At 37.3% G+C, this 20,587-nt stretch overlaps 1 protein-coding gene across 17 annotated transcripts in view; it reads left to right on the forward strand.

Moving 5' to 3' along the window:
- The window catches only part of MYT1L (myelin transcription factor 1 like), a 317,185-nt gene that overhangs the window by 264,466 nt on the left and 32,132 nt on the right, over positions 1–20,587 (forward strand). For all 17 annotated transcript variants that reach the window (XM_042033094.1, XM_042033097.1, XM_042033093.1 and 14 more), the window contains one exon: positions 19,704–19,766. In XM_042033094.1, the coding sequence (XP_041889028.1) occupies positions 19,704–19,766 (63 nt within the window). The remainder of the gene's footprint in view (positions 1–19,703; positions 19,767–20,587) is intronic.

Raw genomic sequence — 20,587 nt, forward strand, 5'->3', positions numbered from 1 at the left:
AAGTATTTGTAAGTTAAATTTGGTGTAATCCTACCCAGGGGCTTTTTCTTTATTTTTTCCTTTTCACAGCAGATTTTTCTAACAGTTACAATTACTTCAAAACTGTAATCCCATTGTAGAATTATATATACTGTTAAAAAACAATATTTTGAAGCACTTTTAATCTTACTCAAAACAAATTTTAAAAAAAGGCCACCCTCAACATTCCAAAGCTAAATTTAATTATTGTTTTTACAAGGACACATTTTGTTCATCAGTAAATCAATCCCAGCTAAAACACATCTTAATGCCTGAGAGAATTTCTACTCGGTGTCCTGTCAGTGTGGGAACCCAATAACCCAGGTACCAGAGACTCCCAGAAAATGACAAACTTATTTCTACTTAGTGCTACTTTGATGTCAATATAATCACAGTTTTTCAAAGGCCATAGGTAACTAAATGTTAGTTTGGTCTGCTGTGGAACTAAATATCACATTGTCAACATCTAGCCTTGTTCCCTTGGGTCAGTTTTCTGCCAGAAAATCCCATTATTGCTTATTCTGAAGCACCTGAACCTCAGAAAGATTTGCAGTTCAACCAGGTGCCTACAAGGTTGGATACTTCCTGATAGTGTTGTAGTATGCTCAGTCCTTCAGTCACAAAGCACCTATGTGGATTTTCTTATTTTCTGTGGTGGATGTCTTCTGGTATTTCCTATGGAGGGAGGAGTACAGTCTCCTTTCCCTAACTACAGTGAAACCTGAGAGCTTTTGTTTGCCACATCTCTTCTTAACTCAAATTGAGGAGCTCAGTCTATTTTTGCATGTTCTCCACAATATAGTAAGAGTTGGAATTTCTGTGCCTCCATTTTTTTCCATGTCATTCTGCCATAGTGATTTCCATATTCTTGGTGATCTTCTACTCTTTCTCTTAACTTCCTTTCACTCGTCTCCTTGTTCCCAGATGTGTTGTCCTAGCAGTGTTCACATAGAAAAGTGAACTTCTCTGAAGCTCTCCCTGTTAGTCATGACTCTTCTAGAAAAACAACTCCATGCAGTACAGTTTTTCTTGAAAGAAAGGATATTCTTACCTCATACTTGTAGGGAAACTCTTCCACATTAATATATTATCTATTATTTATTTTTATTGATGTGATTTTACTGCAGTTTGCTCTGCAAGAATTGGGGAGAAGAGATGCCCTCCCAGAAATGCAGCAGTTTCCATTGTTTTTATTCTGATGAATATACAAAATAAAATATTACTGGAAAAGAGTAGTATTTTCCTCCTTGATTTAGTAATCTGGCAAAATATAGGCCTTCCCCAAATATAAATTTAAAATGCAGAGACAAAAATTAATAGGATATATTAGTAAATCACCACAGAAACATTTCCCTCTTTAGATAGGTAACCACATTATTCTTGGACATTGACCAGTGCTTATACTATTTTAAACCTTGATAGCTCTCCCAGTATACAGTAACTTTATGTATTCAATCCAGTTATTTCTGCAGAATTCTGTTTACCTGCTGGAGTGACTTCTCCACCTACAGCCAGTGTTTTCCACTTGGGGTGTTTCTGATGTTCAGTTCCTGGGTGTACATTTATTGTTTCATCTGCAAAGAAGTATTATCCCTTGACTTGCCTTCCCTTTCCCACCTTCCTCTTCCCTTTTCCTGTTGAGATTACATCTGTCCTCCTATAAGAATGTAGCAAGACTGAGACTCATTATATAGTTTTCACTCACTTTTATCTTAGAAAATTACTCTTTGTTGCAAGAGAAGTAACCATTTCCATTCTTATTATCACTTTTTTACTCCTGTTGTTTATGTCTTTTTTTTTTAAATGGGAACTTAATAGAAGTTCATTACAGTTTTTCTTGAATACTGAGGTTGTTGAGCCTAGTAAGTAATCTTGTGTTAAATACTCCTTTGATGCTAAGTATGTATCCTTTGAATCTGCAGACACTTTTTGAAATTCCTTGATGCTTTATCTAACTTTTGTATAGGAAATGTGATTGCAAGGACTAGATGTGATGTATTTGGAGAAATGCTAAAAATTGCTAAAGTGAGCCATTTGTAAATGATAGTGTTTTATTAACTTATCTGCAATGTTGTGGTAAAACAAACTGAACAAACTGTAGTTTTTAATGTGTTCTTTAATTGCAAGTTAGTGTGCAAGTCTAATTTAAATTATTAAAAACAAAACCAAGGAACATAAATCCCCAATTATTAGTTCACCTATAAGGAATAATCTTTCCCATTTTGCTCAACAATCCTTGGGCCAAGTGAAATTAGGAATCTTATGTGGTTTCAGTGGGTTTTTTTTGCATTTTTGTTTCCTGTATTTATTGCAGATTTCCACTTGGATACCTTATCTTTGATGGCAGCATGCATGCCTGGCCAGAACAGAACACCTTGGGCTCTGTTCCTGCACTTCTCAATACTCAAATGGGCACTGTAGGTTATACCTAGCATTTCCAACCTCATGTTGTGTGGTGTTATGATAATGTCCTTTGTATAGAAACCCATCATCTGCAGCAACCTCATCTCTGTAGTCGCAATAAGTTTTACATATGGAAGTGGCTGGGCTTTTTCTCTGTTAGAATAACTCATTCAGACTCTGATAAGGTTGAGTCATTCCATTTTTCTCACTTAAGTTTGTCAACTTTTGTCTCTGAAATGGAAAACACTTGAGTTTTGTTTACATAAGACCCTTCATCATTGTTTTCATTACTCCGAGGTAGTCTTAAAAGCATGTACTCTCTAAAAAGCTCCTTAAAAGCCATCTGCATATCAGTATCTCTGATGCTGTGAAACGTTCCATGCAGGCACGAAATTGTTTGCATGAAGCACCTTGCAGAATCAGGACCTTAGTAAGTTGTCAATACTATGAAATGCTCTGAAATTAGAGGCTTCCTTTGCATAGTGGTGTCTACAACAGCCAACAGTTCATGGCCTGTTTCTTTATGTACTTAATTATCCAAAACAAAAGATAATAGTAGCTTGTATTTTTTTACTGTTTGGATTTGAATCAGTATTTAAAACCATTTGCCACTCAGTTATTACCAAAATAGCCTCAATTCAGATGAACATTCACTGAATTAGAGAATTTTTTTGAAGCAACCTGTATGGCCTAAAGAGTCTAAACTTTGCTTTTGAAGGAATGTAAGTGCTGGGCATCCACATCCCTGCAACTTCTATATGCCTAACTTCGAAAGTGAAATTCAGTGTCTGCAATAACAACTTAGGCAGTTTTGGTGATACACTCCTTAGTTCCTAGCTCTTCACTAATCACCAAATATTTCAGTGTGAATGTTTGATGGTTTATTTTAATTTTTGAAACTTTTCTCTTGTCAGTCATTCTAGTGCCATTCTGTGCAGTTTCTAAGCAACTATTCTGAGAGGAGCACTTAATTGTGATTAATGATAAATGAATTTGTTTAGCTATGTTAATATGCCCAATGAATCTCTCTAAGGCCTTCTTGTCTTGGAGTTTTTCCATTTGTACAGTTGCCTCTGTCTTCCTTGGGTTTGGTCATACTTCTTTGTCATTTAACTTGTCTTACATAATTAATCTCATTCAGCCTGGCATTTGCTTGTAATCAATTCAAGGGTCTTTTCTTTGGCACAATTTGGTAATTGTGCAAACTCCCATTGTGATGTTGATCATTTTTGCTTCAAATCAACAGATCATAACCAATTGCTCATTCCATCCAGATCTGCAAAGATCTGCAACATGATGCTGTGGTATATCCCAAGTGCTGAGGCGATCCCGATGGGAAGTTGCATAAACTGTACAGTCGCTAAAAGGGGAATTAAAAATGCAGTGTTTTGCACTTTCTGTGTTTGGTCAGACTTGCCAAAACCCTTTAATATATACCCCAAAAATAAAAGCAATTTTGTCACTTGAAGTCCTAAACATGATTGTCCGGATCCTCAGTTGGTGTAAATTAGCATAGCTCTGCTGCCTTTGGTGGAGTTACGCTAAGATACAACAGTGATGATCTGGGCAGATGCCCTCAGCTACTCTCTTGGGTTAGCATTCATGTTTGATTGCCTTATTTAAATTTTTTGAAGTTATAAAATTCCTTGCATTATTTGGTTTCTTAAAATGGCCAGTTGCTAACTCGATTATGTGGTGTCTGTATCTGCACAGTAACATCTGATTTTGCCATGCAGTTAAGTTCATCTCTTTACTTTTATCTCAGTGCTATTGGGACTTTATGTGGCACACATTTTTTGCAGCACTGTAGTATCTATATCAATGTTTTATATCTCTAAAATATCCCATATCCCTCATAAACACCTCATCATAATCTTCTTTTACAATATTTTTGTATTCCCAGTAAGTGGAATTTACATTTGCTCATCTGCATGTAAAAACTGCTCTTCTACCCTAACACACACAAAATTTCCACTGCTTCAAAGTCTGTTGATTTCTCTCCTTCCACAGATAACAGCACTGTGCTCTTTCAGCATGGCCTCAGTTGTATGAAACAACCTTAAATTTTGAGGAGTACTTTAACACTGGCCATCATTAATTATTTTTGTACGCTTGACTGTGTTTCCACTGTACTCAGCTTCAGCAGTATATATTTGCTGTAATAAGGAGGCAGAGGAGGACTGAGGTATAAGCACATTACTATTATTAGGTATTATTTTTTGGACTGTGGAAAAGGAAAAAAGACAGACCCTTCCAAAAATGTATCTAAATAAATTATATTTAAGATGTAGTTTCCATAGTTATAGTATTGACAGTTTCATTCAAATAATGAGCTGTAAAGTAGTCAGTCAGAGTGATATTGAAAACGCCTTCTTCAGGCTTCAGTTAACAGTACACTGAGATGAACAGAACCTAGTTTCCAAATTTGCAGACTGCAAATTAATAGGGACATCATTATGAAAGCATATGATCAGTTAAAAGAGCTATAATTTATTCAAAATAGATTAGATACCCAAGTATTTTTCTTCTATATTAAACAGGAAAAGAATCAAAACATACAAATGCAGTTTATAAGAAAACCAAGTCATAGACTTTCTTTTCTTTTTTACAGGTAGAGAACTATTTTTTCTAGGTTAGTCTGGCACTTTTCTTGAATACATTGTGCACACAAAAAGTATTCTAAAGAATTACAAAATTCCAACTTACTCCTTTTACTAGTAAAACTATGAGCTTAGGATTTTTTATTTTCTTGTATAAACTGATGATAGCTAAAAGAAATAAAATGATCCTGCATTAAATGCAATCTACTGAATGCTGAATTCAGAGTTTAATAAGTAAAAAACCAATTGTTTTTGACACCATGATCAGAATCCCTATTTCAGTAATGAATCAGGCATGATGTCAGACAATAGGTAAAAAAATTTTTAAAATATTCACTATTTCTTACAAATATTTGTATTTTTTTTCTTCTAAATCCCAGAGTTATTCTTTAATGGGGACTGAATTCAGTAACTGCTGGGCATTTCACAAATAAGATTTAATTTAAAAGCTGTGAATGTTGGTTATGCTGGACACTGCAGAGAAAAATTGCTGGGTTTGTTCGCTGTGAAGAAGAGTTGAAAAAAAATTACAGAAAAAAAACCCCAGGGAAATCATAAAAATTTATATGAAAATAACTGAATAATTTTTTAAAATGATAGATTATGGGTTTCTCCTCAAGACTTCTCCAGGAACCATTGTAGGTGGTGGTTTGTTTTCTTCTGATGCACTAATCAAGAAACATCTGTCAGGAAAGCGTAAGTATTTTCTAGAAGTATAGGTTTAATGAAGGAGGGCCAAGGGCCTTGCTTTTGAATAACACCGAATACAACTTTTGTTACTTGAGTGTGAAGAATCTGAAAGAATGAAATTATTCAGAATTTTTTTTCTTTACTTTTTTAAACCAAGTAAGGTTTAATCCTCAACATTCCCATTCACAGGAAAAGTCCTTCAATGGTTCTAATTCTTTACTGAGACCTAATCCAAAATCCTTTTAAGTAATAGAATCATAGAAAAGTTTGGGTTGGAGGGGACCTTAAAGATCATCTAGTTCCAACCCCTCTGCCATGGGCAGGGACACTTTCCACTAGACTGGGTTACTCAAAAGCCCCATCCAACCTAGCCTTAAGTACCTCCAGGGTTGGGGTATCCACAGTGTCCCTGGGCAACTGTGTCAGTAGAACACCTCCCACTGTCTTTAGCTGGCTTTGGATCGAAGATTATGTTCTGCAACTTTGAAAAGCTTTCCCTGAGCAGCATGTTTTTACTGGAGTGAGAACAATATTATAAGGCCAAATTCCATGTAGAGTTTGCACTTCTTCCACTTGACAAAACCAGTTTCAGGTTGATACTGGCATAGACAGAGCCCTATCATTATTTGTTTTTAAAGAAAAGAGTATTTTTAAAGTTTAATTAAGTATTGGTAAGGAAGTTCTTAACTTTTGTTGGAATTCTATTCAATAAAATAAACCTCTGTAAATTAAAAATTACTGATATTTAATGCAAATGAGAAGTAATTTTCTGAAAATTTTGTATGCAAAACTATAATCCAGAATACTATGTTTAATAATAATTTACCTGATTTTAATACCATTTTTTTTGTGTTAACTCTACTGAAACCAGAGTAAGTGCTGCTGATTCACAAATCATAATAAGTAAACACATCAGGACCACATATCTCCAATTTTTGCAAAATTCTTGTGCATGTTAATGTACCACAGACCAGATGTGTTTATATCTTCATATAAGGTCTTACATAATCAAAAACAATCTCAAAAATATTTTTATTCCATCTTAAAATTCAGAAGGTAGTGGGATTGTCTTTAAGGCTGAGAAAAACTTCTTTTTGTCTGTTCATGTCAATGAAGATACTTCCATTCAAAGGTAAAGTAAATGTAATGAATAAGATATTTATCCAAGGGGTGTTTTTTCTTACAAACTTCCCTCACCATAAAAAGGGGAAATTGGCTTTTTTTAAAGATAATGCCAATGGATTACATTCTCTGCAAGAGATACAGTTAACAACAATAAGTACTGGGAAGTGGCAATCCATGGGACGCATTTCTGTAAGATGTAGTTTGCTGGATAACTTATTCCACAGTTGACCTTCCTCTGAGCCTATATTAATAGTGAAATTAGTGGTTTTCCTACATCTGGATGGGTGCTAAGGGGGCGGGGGGTATTATGCCTATCTCTACTTCATGCAAGAAGGTTAGTAAGATGTTCTTCTTCCATTTCATGTATAGTTGAGGATCCCAATCTCTGAGCTAATCAAAACAGAGAATTTTTACTGCAGCTAGGTTCCTGCCCCACGTAATAGTCTTCCTAATCCTTGTCAAGGGGCTTTTAATTAGCAGGAATGGTTGCAAGGATCGTGTTTTTTTAAAAAAATATTTTGGCAGAGTTTGACTAGAAGATGTAAACATTCACTCTGGTAATAGAAAGCTATGATTCTTCTTCACCAGCCTGGAAAAAGAAAAGTGTTAATCAAAGTTTAGACAAGGTTTGTATCAACACTAACCAAGTCGATTAGAAATCAGACTAAGGAGCAGTAAATAGATGCTCAGGGTTATTTGACCGTAAGAACACTAAAACAGGAAGTGGTTTTGGAAGTTTATTGGTTTAAAAAAATCAGAGGGAAACCTTCTTGTAAAAGTAATGTAAGGCAAAGTTAGCCCCTCGCTTTTCTAACTCTGTGGTGCATGGGAGCTCTGAGCCCTGAGATACAACAGAGCCCAAGAACTGCATGCAGCCACACAGGGCCATTGTCCTGCATGGGCCTTTATCCCTGGCTGTAACCTCCAACCTCCTTGCACTGTGCAGCTGCTTGGGAAACTATTTCTGCAGCTCTCAGACTGCAAACCTGATGTAGCTCCTTCATGAGATGTTTACAATATAAACCAAGCTTGCACTGCCTTGTCCTGTGGAAGTTGCAGAAGGGGAAATTGTACAAAAGCATGGACTTTCTGCCTTTTTCAACTGAGAAGAAAGAAAGGAGGGCCAAAGTAAGAAAAGACATGAGGGCATATCCCATGACAATGAAAAGCACAATTCATTCTCAAGTGCTCTACTTAATGATGCCTGGGAACACTTGCATGGAACTGGAATTATTACTTAAGTGCTAATCAATACAGTCTCAGATTCCAACAGAAAAATGCAGAGTTTAGCTTGAAACAGTTCTAATGGTCTTATCAGAGTTTCCTGCCCTCACTGAAGGGATGTCTCCTTTGTTCTCGTAATGTGCAAACTGCCTCATCCAGTCTGACAGGTTAGGGTGAAATGACACCAATTTCAGGTTATTGAATACTGTGTTTACAGCTCCGTTGTTTCTTTTACTGCTACCCAGAGAGCTGCATCATCCTTTCAGGGGGAGCAGGAAATTCCAAAGCAGAGGCAGACAGATGCTCAGAGTACAAGCTGGGAGTATTATCTTGGATACGCAGTTCCTCTCACTGATCAGGATATTAGTTGTGATCCACTTCATCTACCACACTAAGAATTTCTGAACATTCATTAACTCTGCAAGCTGGACTTCAAAATCATCACTTTCAGTTGTTGAGAAGAACATGTATGAATACAAGGAAATACACAAATATTTTGAATTTATAAAACTATACAGATAGATTTGCTGATGGTTGAACTTGAGCTATCCAGAAGTGACTGGAATCAAGTAGAATAATAATGCATGATCTTTCTGAAATAGTCTCTAACTAAAGGCTGCATCTGTACTGCCAATAGGAGGCCAAACAGTATTCTCTCTCATACAGTTTTTTAAGATGCATTACAGAATTACAAAATCATGTAGACAGGGATATCCAAATGTTAGCTAGTCCAAGCTCCTGCTCATACCAAGTCCAGTTGGAACAGGTTGCTCAGGACCATATCCAGTCAAGTTGTGAGTATTGCCAAGGGTAGAGTTCCCACAACTATTCCAGTGTTTGACCAGAGTGATTTTTTTTTGTTGGGTTTTTTTTCATTTATAATAAATTGGCTTTCCCATGCTGAACGTTATCCCTTTATAGGCTGTCCTTCAGCCATGCAGCTCTGAGAAAACTTTCGTTATGCCTTCACTGCTCCATCCTGTTTGGTATTCCAAGACAGCAGTAAGATTCCCTTACACTTTTTTCCATAAGAATGAGCAAGCTAACTTCCTCAGTCTTGGATATCAAGTCCTTCAGGCCCAAAACCGTCTGGCAATGCCTTGTAGCAGTGCGAACCTTCACCTTAGTATTTGTGATTCTCAGAGTGCTGGGAAGAAAACAAAAACGTTGTATCCTCCTAAGTGTTACTTCATTACGTCTGGTTTGCCTGCCCAGTGTCTACCAGTGGAGTCTGCCTCCAGGCAGTAGGATGGAATACTTGTTGGGATGGGCATAACTGTGGTATTGCCCAACTGTCCTCCTTGCAGACAGGTTCATAACTAAACTCTCACTAGGGAATTTTCCCTTCAGTATGAATTAAATATGCTTACTGCATGTCTGAGGTAACTTAGTGCTCAATAGTGAGGTTATACATAAGATTCATGCTCCACACTGACTCTTAAGTCAGCCTGATGAAAAATTAGAGCAATTTTGAGACGTTTTCAAGAATTAGTATAAAGTCACACAGAAAATCAGTAACAAAACTGGATTTCCCTTAGCTGCACTGTTCATTAGCCTTCTTACTAGACCAGACTGCCTCTCACAGTCTGATATAATTCACACTCAGTATTTTCATATTTCTTCACTTAGGCTTCTGACAAATGTTTTTAGGCCTAGAGGGAAAAAGCTGCTTGTTTTCATGAAATGAAAACTGGAGTATTGTGCTCATTTGCTGTAGATGCTTCACCCCAAAACAGAAAGTAGTATCTCTGCTTTATCTGTCTGGGAAAGCAAAACTCTTTGAGTTTGCTCCCTTTATCCAAATGTTAGCCTGTCCCTGTTACTGGATAGTATATGTTTCCAGAGAGAAACACAAACATGCAGAAGACATGTAAATGTCCATCCAGCGTAAGGAACTTCATGCTACATTAGCACTTCTCAAGGTTACTAATGAGCACAACACAGTGACTGCATCTGGAGCAAAACATAACTCTCAGCCTTAAGATGGAATTAGTCACCTAAACGCATTTTACACCAAACTACTCTTTTTACCTAACGTTTCTGAATGTGCACTGAAAATCGTGTTTTTAATTGCTCTTTTGAAACTGGAGTGGAAGAAAAAAGTTGTTAATAGTGAAGAAAATCCCAGCCCATTACATTTTTTGTCAGTTGGATTATTTTAATGGGCTTGGGGGTTTTTTGCAGACTTCTTAGCCTTCATGCTGCCCTGGGTATATTTCCCAGATAACTCAGAGATGTTTACAATCCTACTGATTTATGGCTTTGCCATAATGCTAGGCTGAGAGAACTCGCATTAGAGGCAGGACTCTTGCTTCTTTCTTAATTATATAGGTCTAGAAATATTTCTTAAGCTTGGTCTTACACACTAATTCTAGATATACCATTTTGAAGAAGAAATGGTATATCTTTCTTCATGCTCTTATTCTTTCCATCCTTCCCACTCAGCCTTTTTTTCCCCCCATCCATTTGATCCAACTGTTTCCTTTCCCGTGATCTTGTAGAATCCTTCTCTTTGTTGTTTGTGCATGCACAAGTTGAACAAGAAACAGATAAATAGAATAGCTAAGGAATGACTAATGTTGTCTTGTGCCCAATCTCCTACCAACAGCTTCAGTGGATTGTTAAGGCCACAGACTACATGAAAGCTGGTAATCTTTTTTTTCCTCTGATTTTCTAATCTGATAGCTTTTTTCAGCATTCCTTGCTGTGATGCTGACCTTTTGAGTATTCCAGATTCATCGGTTTTGCAGTCATTCCAAACCTCCAGGAAACTCACAGGAAGTGACAGCTTCGAGGTCATACTGCTGGGCCCATCAGGCCCTTTGGTAATTGCTTCACCTAAGACAAGATACACAAAGCACAAAAGAGCAGAGCATGGGAGAGGCAGCAGCATAGAGATGAAAATTCAAGAATTACTCTGTTGATAGTCTTAAGGTGTTCAAGGTAACCATCAGGTTACTGACTCTAGTTGACATTCCTTATCAGGGAAAAAATTACTTAAAGAGTGAATTTTCAAAGTACTCAACATTCAGCCTAATTTTAATTTAATTTTGAGCTAAAACTCCCATTTACATCATAAACAGAAAAGTTAGACTGGTTATACGAACTTTTGAAGACACCTTTCAAGGTGAAGAATACCAAAATGTTATACCTGTGTTACTGTCTTCAAGTGCTTCACTTGGACCCATTGTCACATGCAGGGAGCTATAGGAATCCTGTCACTGGCTGTATGGCAAACCTGGACCAATCTTGCTGTGTGGTGACTGAGTGGCAGATACTCTTGAGAGGCTTAGTGGTTCCCATATTAATAGACCAACCAGGAATAGGACATTCTTCTTCAGAGACAAATGTGTCCACATAAATTTACTGAAAAAAGCCGATGTGGGTTTTTGATTCTTTTTTTCTTTTGAGCACAGGCTTACAGCAATGCTATTAGGAGACAAGAGAATCTGCATGGCTTTGTTCCTAGTTGTAGGGCATGCTACAGCTATCTTCTCCTGCATTTTTCTCTGTGCCTCCATCATTTTATGTTATTCCTTCATATACTAATGAAGCTTTTTTTCCAAAGGCTGAGCTGTTTGGAAATGAACATTTGAATTTGCATATGTTGGAACTGATTCATCAGTGGTGCCAGGAAGTGCTCTCTGCTGCAGGGAGGGGATCTGCAGCTGCCCGGTGCTGCCTCCAAGGCAGGCGATGCTGGCAGGAGAGAAAGCGTGGGCAAGGTGCCCAGGGGGAGAACTGATTCACAGCTTCCCCCTGGCAGCTTCTGAGCACAGAGCACCCCCTGGGTGGTGCACAGAAGCTATTTCACATTAGGCACATACCCTGCCTTTGGCAACTGGCATGTTAAGGGGGTATGTGCTGATGCTAGATATGAGAACAGCGGGCAGCACGTCATGGCACTTGCTGCTGGGAAGCTGGGAAGCCCTGACTGGTAGCAAAACAGGCAGCATGCAGAGGTGGTAATGGAAGGCACAGGAATATTTTTTCTAAAGCAATATAATTAATTTAAACTCATTGTGTGTATCTGTGCATTCAAATGCAAGGCAATATTTTATGTGCCAGCATGATGCATTTTAGACTGTTTATAGGAAAATGGATTTCAGTGTAATTAAAAAACATATCATGTTATTTCTCACCCCCACACAGTTAAAAAAATGCAGGAGTGCAATATAGATAATAGCAGCAGCTAAGGACAGAAAAAACAGTACATGCAGAAAATCAGGGAATTAATTAAATTTTATCTGAGGAGAGGAATATGCAGTCAGCCAGCGCTAGTTCAGAACCATTCCGTTGCTGGGGATTTCTAGAGGCAAAGAGAAAGAGACAGAGCAATCTCTCTGCAGAGATACAAGAGACTGAAGTTACTCCATGAAGCCTCTGAGCCAAAATTATTTTAGTCTCATGCCTGGACTAGCTCCACAGGCCTGGCTTTGTTCCTTCATGGATAGAAAGACTGTATGATGAAGGTGGCAATAACAAATCTTTCCATTCTATGCTTCTTTCTGATCTCCAATCTGTACTTCTCCCAGTGTCTTCTGAGAGGACTTAGTAATGCCCCACCAGGAGGTATCCTTGTTTGGATCCCCCTGATCTCCTGTCCACTCTTAACTGGAACTGCGTTGGATCCAATGCCAAAAAAACCCCTGACAAGATGGAAAAAGATTTTTCTAAATTCACCCATTTGCCCTTCCACCACAATTTTTTGCTGACTCTTGTAATTTCCTGAAATCCTCTTCCTTTATATGTGCTTTGGGTTTGGCATTTAAATTTCCCTATTACCTCCAGTGAGACATGTGGAGAAGTAATATTTAGCACTTTTGCTAAAACTAAATTTCAGTGATTGAGTACTCCTTCTAGGTAGAACAAATAGAGAGACATAATTAACATATGAATCTAAATTATCTAAATTTAACTTTTTTTTTTTTTGGCTTACAATGCATCTTTATGAAACTTTGATATTTATAAGGGTCTGACTTTGCATGGTCATTATAGGTACATTTGTGAGGATTGGAACATAAATTTAGCCTTGAACATGAAACCATAGATGTAAGATCCCCTTGAAATATTCATTATCTGCATGACTGTCTCAGAGTTTATGCTGCCTCTTGAACCAATTCAAATTACCTCAAATGAGCTCTGCATGCAATTTCCAGAAGTGCCTGGTGTTAGCCTGTTTCTGCTCCTTTTGAAGCCAGTGATAAAGCTCACAAGGACTTTAATAAAAATAAGAGAGGGCAAGATACTTAAAATGACTCATTGAGTCTTGACAGCCGATAAATTCTGTATTAAGGTTTCACACACAGCACTTTCTCCTCTGACACAAGGGCACAATGTGTACCCAGTCATTTCAGCAATGTGAGAGGACCACAAGCAATGCAGACAGCAGGAATTATAAAATCATCTGGGAGAAAAGAGCAGGAGGACAACAAGGGTGATGAAAGAAGAGATAATGGGAAAAAAACCAACAAAGATGAAGGAGGAAAGAAGAAAGAAACATCAACTTCAAGGTTATTAGAGATCATGAAAGGAGGAAGGATGAGGGAGGATCAGAGATTGAAGACATCAGCCAAAGGGGACAGAGAAAATAAAAGAAGCAAAACAGAGAAAATTTTAAAGAGTCAAAAGAGACAATGAAGAAGAAAAGGTTTTGGGAAATGAGGGAGTAGAATGCAGAAGAGAAGTGCTGGAGAGGAATATGGATGGAAAGCAAACTATGGAGCACTGCAGGAAAAGGACAGCAGATTGAAAATAGGGTGAAAGAGGCACCAGGAAAGAAAATGTAAGGAGTAAAATAGAGTGAAGAAGTATGTAGATATGGCACCTCACTGGGGAAAATTAAGGGAAAAGAAATCCATCCTAACAAAACTGTTTTTCATTGCAAGTTCATAGATAGGTTGTGTAGGTAGAAGGTTTTTGTCTAGGTATCTAAAGAAAGTATCATCACTGGAATTCTGAAATCAAATGGTATGGTAAAAATAGACAATAAAAGACAACAGGATTAAAGTGGAAAATATCTGTATTCATACTGGAATTAGATCAGACAACGGCTTTTCTGTGCCATCATGAGGAAAAGAATCAGCAGCATTCCCACTTCACATACTTAATTAGAGCTTGAAAATCTACCAAAATACCTGGGCCTGAAAATAAGATTTTTAGATATTTATACATCCAGATTGCTTTCACAGAGCTGGCTAGAACAGTAATGGCTGGGAGGCATTGCTGTGACTACTCAGAAGCATAAAGACAAAATGAGTTGCTGCTATCTGTCCATCTCCTGCTAAGGCGGTGTTCTCATAACAACAGCCACAACACTGACTTACTGACACACCTGTGGCCGAAAATCTGTGCTGAGGACCACACAGCTCTGTTCATGATCTTGTTTCTCACCCTGGAATGCTCCCTACAGGTTAGTGGTGAGTGGCAGAGGACGGAACTGGAGGAAAGCTTGTTCTCTCTTTTGGCCTCTTAACTAGTTAAAAAGAGGACTTATATGTCAAAAGCAGCAAACCTGCCATTTTTGACAAGCCCTCAAATTCATAAAGGGATAGACACACAAAAAACTTACTATACCCCACAGAAAAAGCAGTTTTTAATTTGACAGAGCTTCTTCTCATTCCTTCCTTTCTTGCCCTCTCCTTTTTTTCTCCTCTCTCACATACTCAATTCAGGGAACTGCAAACGCAATTTCTTTACAATTTTACTTCCGTAACCTTTTGTTCTGGGACTACCTCACTAGAAAAAAAACCAAAACAAACCACCATAATTTATGAATCCACATGCAGTTTCAGAAGACATACAGCTTCTTAGCTGCAAACAGAGCAGTGAATAAGAATCTATACTTCTAGCATATTTTCGTCTTCTGTGTAAAGTAATTTAGACTCTTTATTCTCCAATTTTCCTCTGACAAATCCTTCCACTTTCCAAAGCAGTATTGTGAGATTTTATCCAGTAATGTTTTTAAAATACTCAGATCTTCAGACAAAAAAATAGAAATGCAAGTATTATTGTGTCTGTCTTCCAGCCTCCCAACCTATGAATTCCATTCCTGGTGATTCAGTCAAATAAAACAGAATCTCAAATAGATGGAAACCACCACACAATAAAAAAATTCTACATTCTGCTATGAAAAAATCCCACAGGAAACAATTATATTTCTCTAGCCTTTCTGAATCTTCAGTAGAAAAATCACACCTCTACTGTGTAGATTGACAGCATGGTCAAAATAAAACTATGGGAAAGATATAATTTTCTACTAATCCCAGTTCTTTTGCAGTGTGGAACATTCTGAAGAACCATTCTGAATTTTTGCACAGTTTCCTGATTCCCTTATTCAATTTGATTTTTCTTTCGCTAGCTACATCCTTAAATAGTTACAGCTTTAAATAGTTAATTAGTAATTTATAGGATATTCTCTCTGATAGACTTATACTTGTGTTCACTTTCTTCACAAGGGAAGATTGGATGCACAATGTAGTAGGTACTAAGTGCTGTAAACTACACAGTAAAGGTAACATCAGTCTTTAGTGCTGATACATCAGCTTACTGATGATGGGTCATGAAAGGTATTTTGTAGGAAGTCATTGCAATTGGCCAGTGTGAGAGAGATTGATGGTTTAATTCTTTTCCATGGGAGCTGATATCCTCAGCACAAAAGTAAAATGTTGAAGTACTTTTTATGTCTTTATCAGTATGTTTTGGATCTATTATGTTTTAAAATAATTTGAAAAAGTAAGTCAACCAAAGTCATACACAATAATGAGGACAAAACTATTGCAGTTCTGTCTTTGCACTTTGTGTAAAATCCTATTTGCTCTCATGCTAGTAAAGCTGTCAAACTAAGTACATACACTACATGTAAGCTTATCTTGCTCCTGTGGACCTAGATAAAAGCCTAGGAATACAGGTTTAAATATGGGTCTTATTTGTAGTGCCCTATGCTGGTGAGAGCTGGGGGGTCTTGTGAGCTCAGGTTTCAACAAGACTTTTAACCATTGGCATTTGGACCAACCCTGCCAGAGCTCATTTGGGCATTGCATCCATTTCCTCCCCAGTCCCAGGAACCTCCCTGAGTTCCTCAGGCTGCCAGAATTTTAATTGCTGCACACCTTCAATCTTTCCACAGTGAAGAATCAGTAGCAGAGCTTAAGTGTATTTTTCTCAATTTAACTCTCACCTTTTTTCTTCCTGCTATTGAATCTAAGCCCAATACTGAATCCAGCTGCCACAGCTGTTGTTGTTCTGCTGCCTGCCCTACTTTCTGCTTCTGCTTATTTTCCCAAAAATGCTTCTCTCGGATGGTCTGTGAAATGAATGGGACATCAAGGCACTGCTAACTGCATTTCGCTTCCCTGACAAGCCCTTTCTTTTACTGGATGCCCTGAATTTGTAGTCAAGTGCTAGTATTCTATGTTCTGAACGTCACTCTTCAGAGAGTCAGTTCCTTTTGTCACCTCCCTCATTACAGTACTAAAATATTTCCTGTGCTGCAATAAGCTATTATGTAGATTCTACAAATGAGTTTCTGATCCTGCCAAATTAGATTTACTTTAAGTAAGCAAGGAAAACTGCAGCTCTCTTTTTCCACATACTCTGATAGTCATTTTCAAAGTTTCACATCACCTGCCTCTTACAAGCACCTGTGCATACGTTTTTCTGGCACTGTTGTATGTATATATGATTGATTAAGTCAAATATATATAGGTAGTAAATGATAGCAAAGTAGTAACTTATGTGCAAGTCTTACATATGCTCAGATATTTGGAAAATACAGACTGCCAATTCCAATAGAACAAGAACTTAGGGTTGTCTCCTTATCTAATCTGTTTAGGATAGCAAGTAAATATTGTAATAGCTTCATAGTTGTAACAGACTGCTGCATATCTGCATCCTATGTGTCACATTCTTAGAAGCACTTCCCATAGAATGGAAACATCAAGAAATACAAGTGTTTCAGAGTTTTAAAATGTTCTTACCAAGTGCACTAAACTCCTATTTCATCTGTTATATGAAGGTAAATATAAGCTTATGAGATTTGAAAACAAATATTATAGTGCCAAAATCAAAATTTTAAAGGTCTTTCTGAAATCCTTGCCAACATAAAGATCTCATCTGGTTTAATCAAAAGTAGGATTTTAAACTGATATGAACTGTGCAAAGCCGTTTCTGAAGATATTAAATTAAATTTACAGCAGGGTGATTTCTTCTTTAGCTTCAGTTGCTTAATTTTTTTTTTTTTTTAAACAACACAGAAATAAGCTAGCTTTTAAATTGTGTAAGACTGTCCAAATGGTTGAGGTGCAATGGTCTTATTTTGAGACTGATTGATGGGATATACTGGTGCATCTTAAAAATCCTGTTTGTTAAGACACTATTAATCATGCTGCCTGTAACGAAAAGTCTTGGAAAAGATGAGAAAAACATTGTTCAGTTTTGCTAATAGCTTATCCTTGAAAGGATAGAAAGTCTGGAGAGGAAATTGGTGGCTTCAAATCATGGGTTCATAAAGAAGAAATCATTGTCGTTACCTCAGACAGTCTGCAGAGGAATAGTCCCATGGCTCTGGGTTCTCCTTTAATCATGTAAATGCCATGGACAATTAGAGCCAAAATTTAGTCAATTTCTTTAATTAATTCTTACCCCCGTATCTTTTGATTCAGCATCTTAAGAGGCTTCAGTGATGCAGCTAGTCTTGATAGAAATACAAGATAGACATTACAGACCACTGAAGCTACCTAGCATGGAAAAAAAAAAAAAAATCACATGAAGCAAGAGATTGTCTCTCTGTAGATCTCAAAACATTTGCCTAAAAATAAATATAAATAATGAGAACATATATATATATAGATATAGAGTATTTAAATTATAAGATATCACATAAGATACCCTGACCTCTTATTTTTTTAAAGAAATAACCAAAGTTAATGCTAGCCATGTGCAACCACAACAAAGAATGAAGGGTAGGAGCCATATGGACTGAGTTACGACTCCTTTATCAAGGATCATATTTTTACATAATTGGTATCAGAAGGATCTATGCAGAAATTACAGGCTTTATATTTCTATAAGCAGAAAGATTGATGTGTGATGTCAACCTCTATGTTGGTCTTTAAGATATTAAGAGCCATGTTAAGACACCTTCCATGCAAGACCACAGTCATGTATTTGGTCCTGTGCAAAGACAAAGCAAGAGAGGAGAATTGTCTCCAAGCATGTTGTTTAGATTTCTTGTCCAAAGTGCACAGCTTCTTTGGGATGAAGAAGAGAAACTTCAGTGTTGTAGGGAACCCCACAGATTTTACCAGCTCACATCTGAGAACTGCTACCGTATTTTAATGTTTTCTATAGAATAACTGAGTGGGTCCAGATGAAGATTATATGGGAACTTCATTGAATACATTCCAGTTTAATTTGTCTTTCAAGGTATCAATAATCATGTTTGAAGTGTGGCCCTGCAGAGCTCCTTAGAAGTAGGTAATGCTCACTAGCTTAAAACAGCTAAAATTCAGCTTAATGGAACTCGACAACTCAATTGCACTGAATTGTGGGTTGCTTAATTCCTGATTTTAAGAAATGTTCAAGTCTCTGCAGAAACCTTGTGAAAGAAAGGTTTACCAGTATGGACCAACTTTGAGGAAAGCAGACATGTAATTAAAGGGTGAAAGCCAAAGTCTGCATGATCTCCTGATTCAAACAGTGAAAAAATTCAATGTTATAGAACTCTTGTGTTTTAGAATGCAACATCTGAATTTGTGAGCAAGCTTTTTTGAATTTGAATGCTTTCTCCAAATGAAGCTTTAAATAGCATAGCTAAAATTCAAAACTCAGACTCAAGAAAAGTGACTTTTTGGAATTCAAACAGCATTTGTCTGTTCAGTAAAATGCATATGAATTAATTCTTTGTCTTTTCTGTGATTTAGTATAGCAGTTCAAATACCAACTAATGATTTTTCTTAGCATTCTAATGTAGCTTTTTCTGTGATGATCACAATCATCTTTGCAATGTAGAAAAAACCATTTTCTTTGATGGCTCTAATGTCATTTCACTGTTAGAAATTCCACTGAGGGATGTATAATTTCTGTCTGGTGCTGTAGCTTGATGTTTGGGTGGGTTACCATTTCTCTGCAAGAGGCCAGCATTACTTCCCTGTCTACACATTTTGTTTTTCTTAGGCATTTCCTTTGCTTCATGGAGAGGTGAAGGGGTCTCTTCATGGTGCAACCTCATGACACTGTGCAGGGGGATTAGAGCAATAGCTCCAGTGGAAAAGAAAATTACTTGCTGAAATGTTAGCCACTACCTAAGCATACACCATGGGGATAGTCCATTTGCTGTCAACCCGACTCATTCCTGGCAGTGTAAGGATGCTGGATTGCTGGGAAGTCTCCAGTAATCTGCCTGTACTTGAGATATCCAGGAAGCATTTGAGTGGGCAACTGAGGAGTAGCAAACAAAAACATTTTATGAATGAAAAACTATGTTTGTCCCTGGTGTGGAATTAAGCTCAGGTTTAGCAATGGTTAGGGGTCCCAAAGGCTGGCACCTGAGGAAACAAGGACTAAGCCAATGAATATTTTTAAATGGGCAGTTATGTCTTTCCTGTGAGTAACTGCTCAATGTCTTTTCCATTGTTATTCTAGGTGTCCCACCCCTGGGTGTGATGGCTCTGGGCATATTACTGGAAATTATGCTTCTCATCGAAGGTATGTAAAGACAAGGTTTTGTTATTTAAATCAAATAACTGCAGGGCTAGAAGGTACCTCAACTGACCTAACCACTCTCTGAATACTGAAGTAGGATTGAGTGTTGCACAGACATGCATTGGTCTAACTCATATTAACCATTAATGAATAACATTTCTCAGCTTCAGCATTACTCACTATCCAAATAGGCGGGAACATTTTTGCTAATATCTAGCAAGGTCTTTGTACAAAATAAATTCAGTTTTTCAACCTTCTCTAGTAGCCCAAGGAAGCAATTCAGCATTCATGTTTGTTGCTTTACATTCTGAACGACTTTACTCTTCACAGTCTGGACTCAAATCCTACTCCTGCATTTTTTTCCCCACAAATTGTATTTCCTGAATGTTCATGTCAGTCTCTTCCAGTCTCACTTCATATTCCTTGAAATGCAAAATTGGACCCTGTTCTTTACCTCCTCTCCCAGATGAAGCCTTACCAACTTAATCGGCTTTAAACCTCTTTCATCTAATATGTACTAGTCTTGTTAGTACATTTCAGAAAAAAAGTTTGGCTTGTCCTTAAATTGCAACACATTGTATTACATCAAGCCAGAAGAATGGAAAGAGAAATTTACGGATGAAAGCTGTTACCTTAACTGCCTAAACTATAACTTTACCAAGGGCCAAAGAGCACTTCTCATTCACTAATTAGGATATTGATCAATTGCAGTGATCAACTACCACTGTAGAGGTAATGGTATAAATGCTCTGTAATTAGCAATCCCCCTGTGGCTATTTGAAAACTAAATCAGTAGAGAAGAGCTGTGCCGTATTTTGTAAATA

Source organism: Corvus kubaryi, unplaced genomic scaffold (assembly GCF_017639235.1).
Source record: "Corvus kubaryi isolate FWS band 111438036 unplaced genomic scaffold, C.kubaryi_AGA036_p1.0 37354, whole genome shotgun sequence".
Taxonomy (NCBI): domain Eukaryota; kingdom Metazoa; phylum Chordata; class Aves; order Passeriformes; family Corvidae; genus Corvus; species Corvus kubaryi.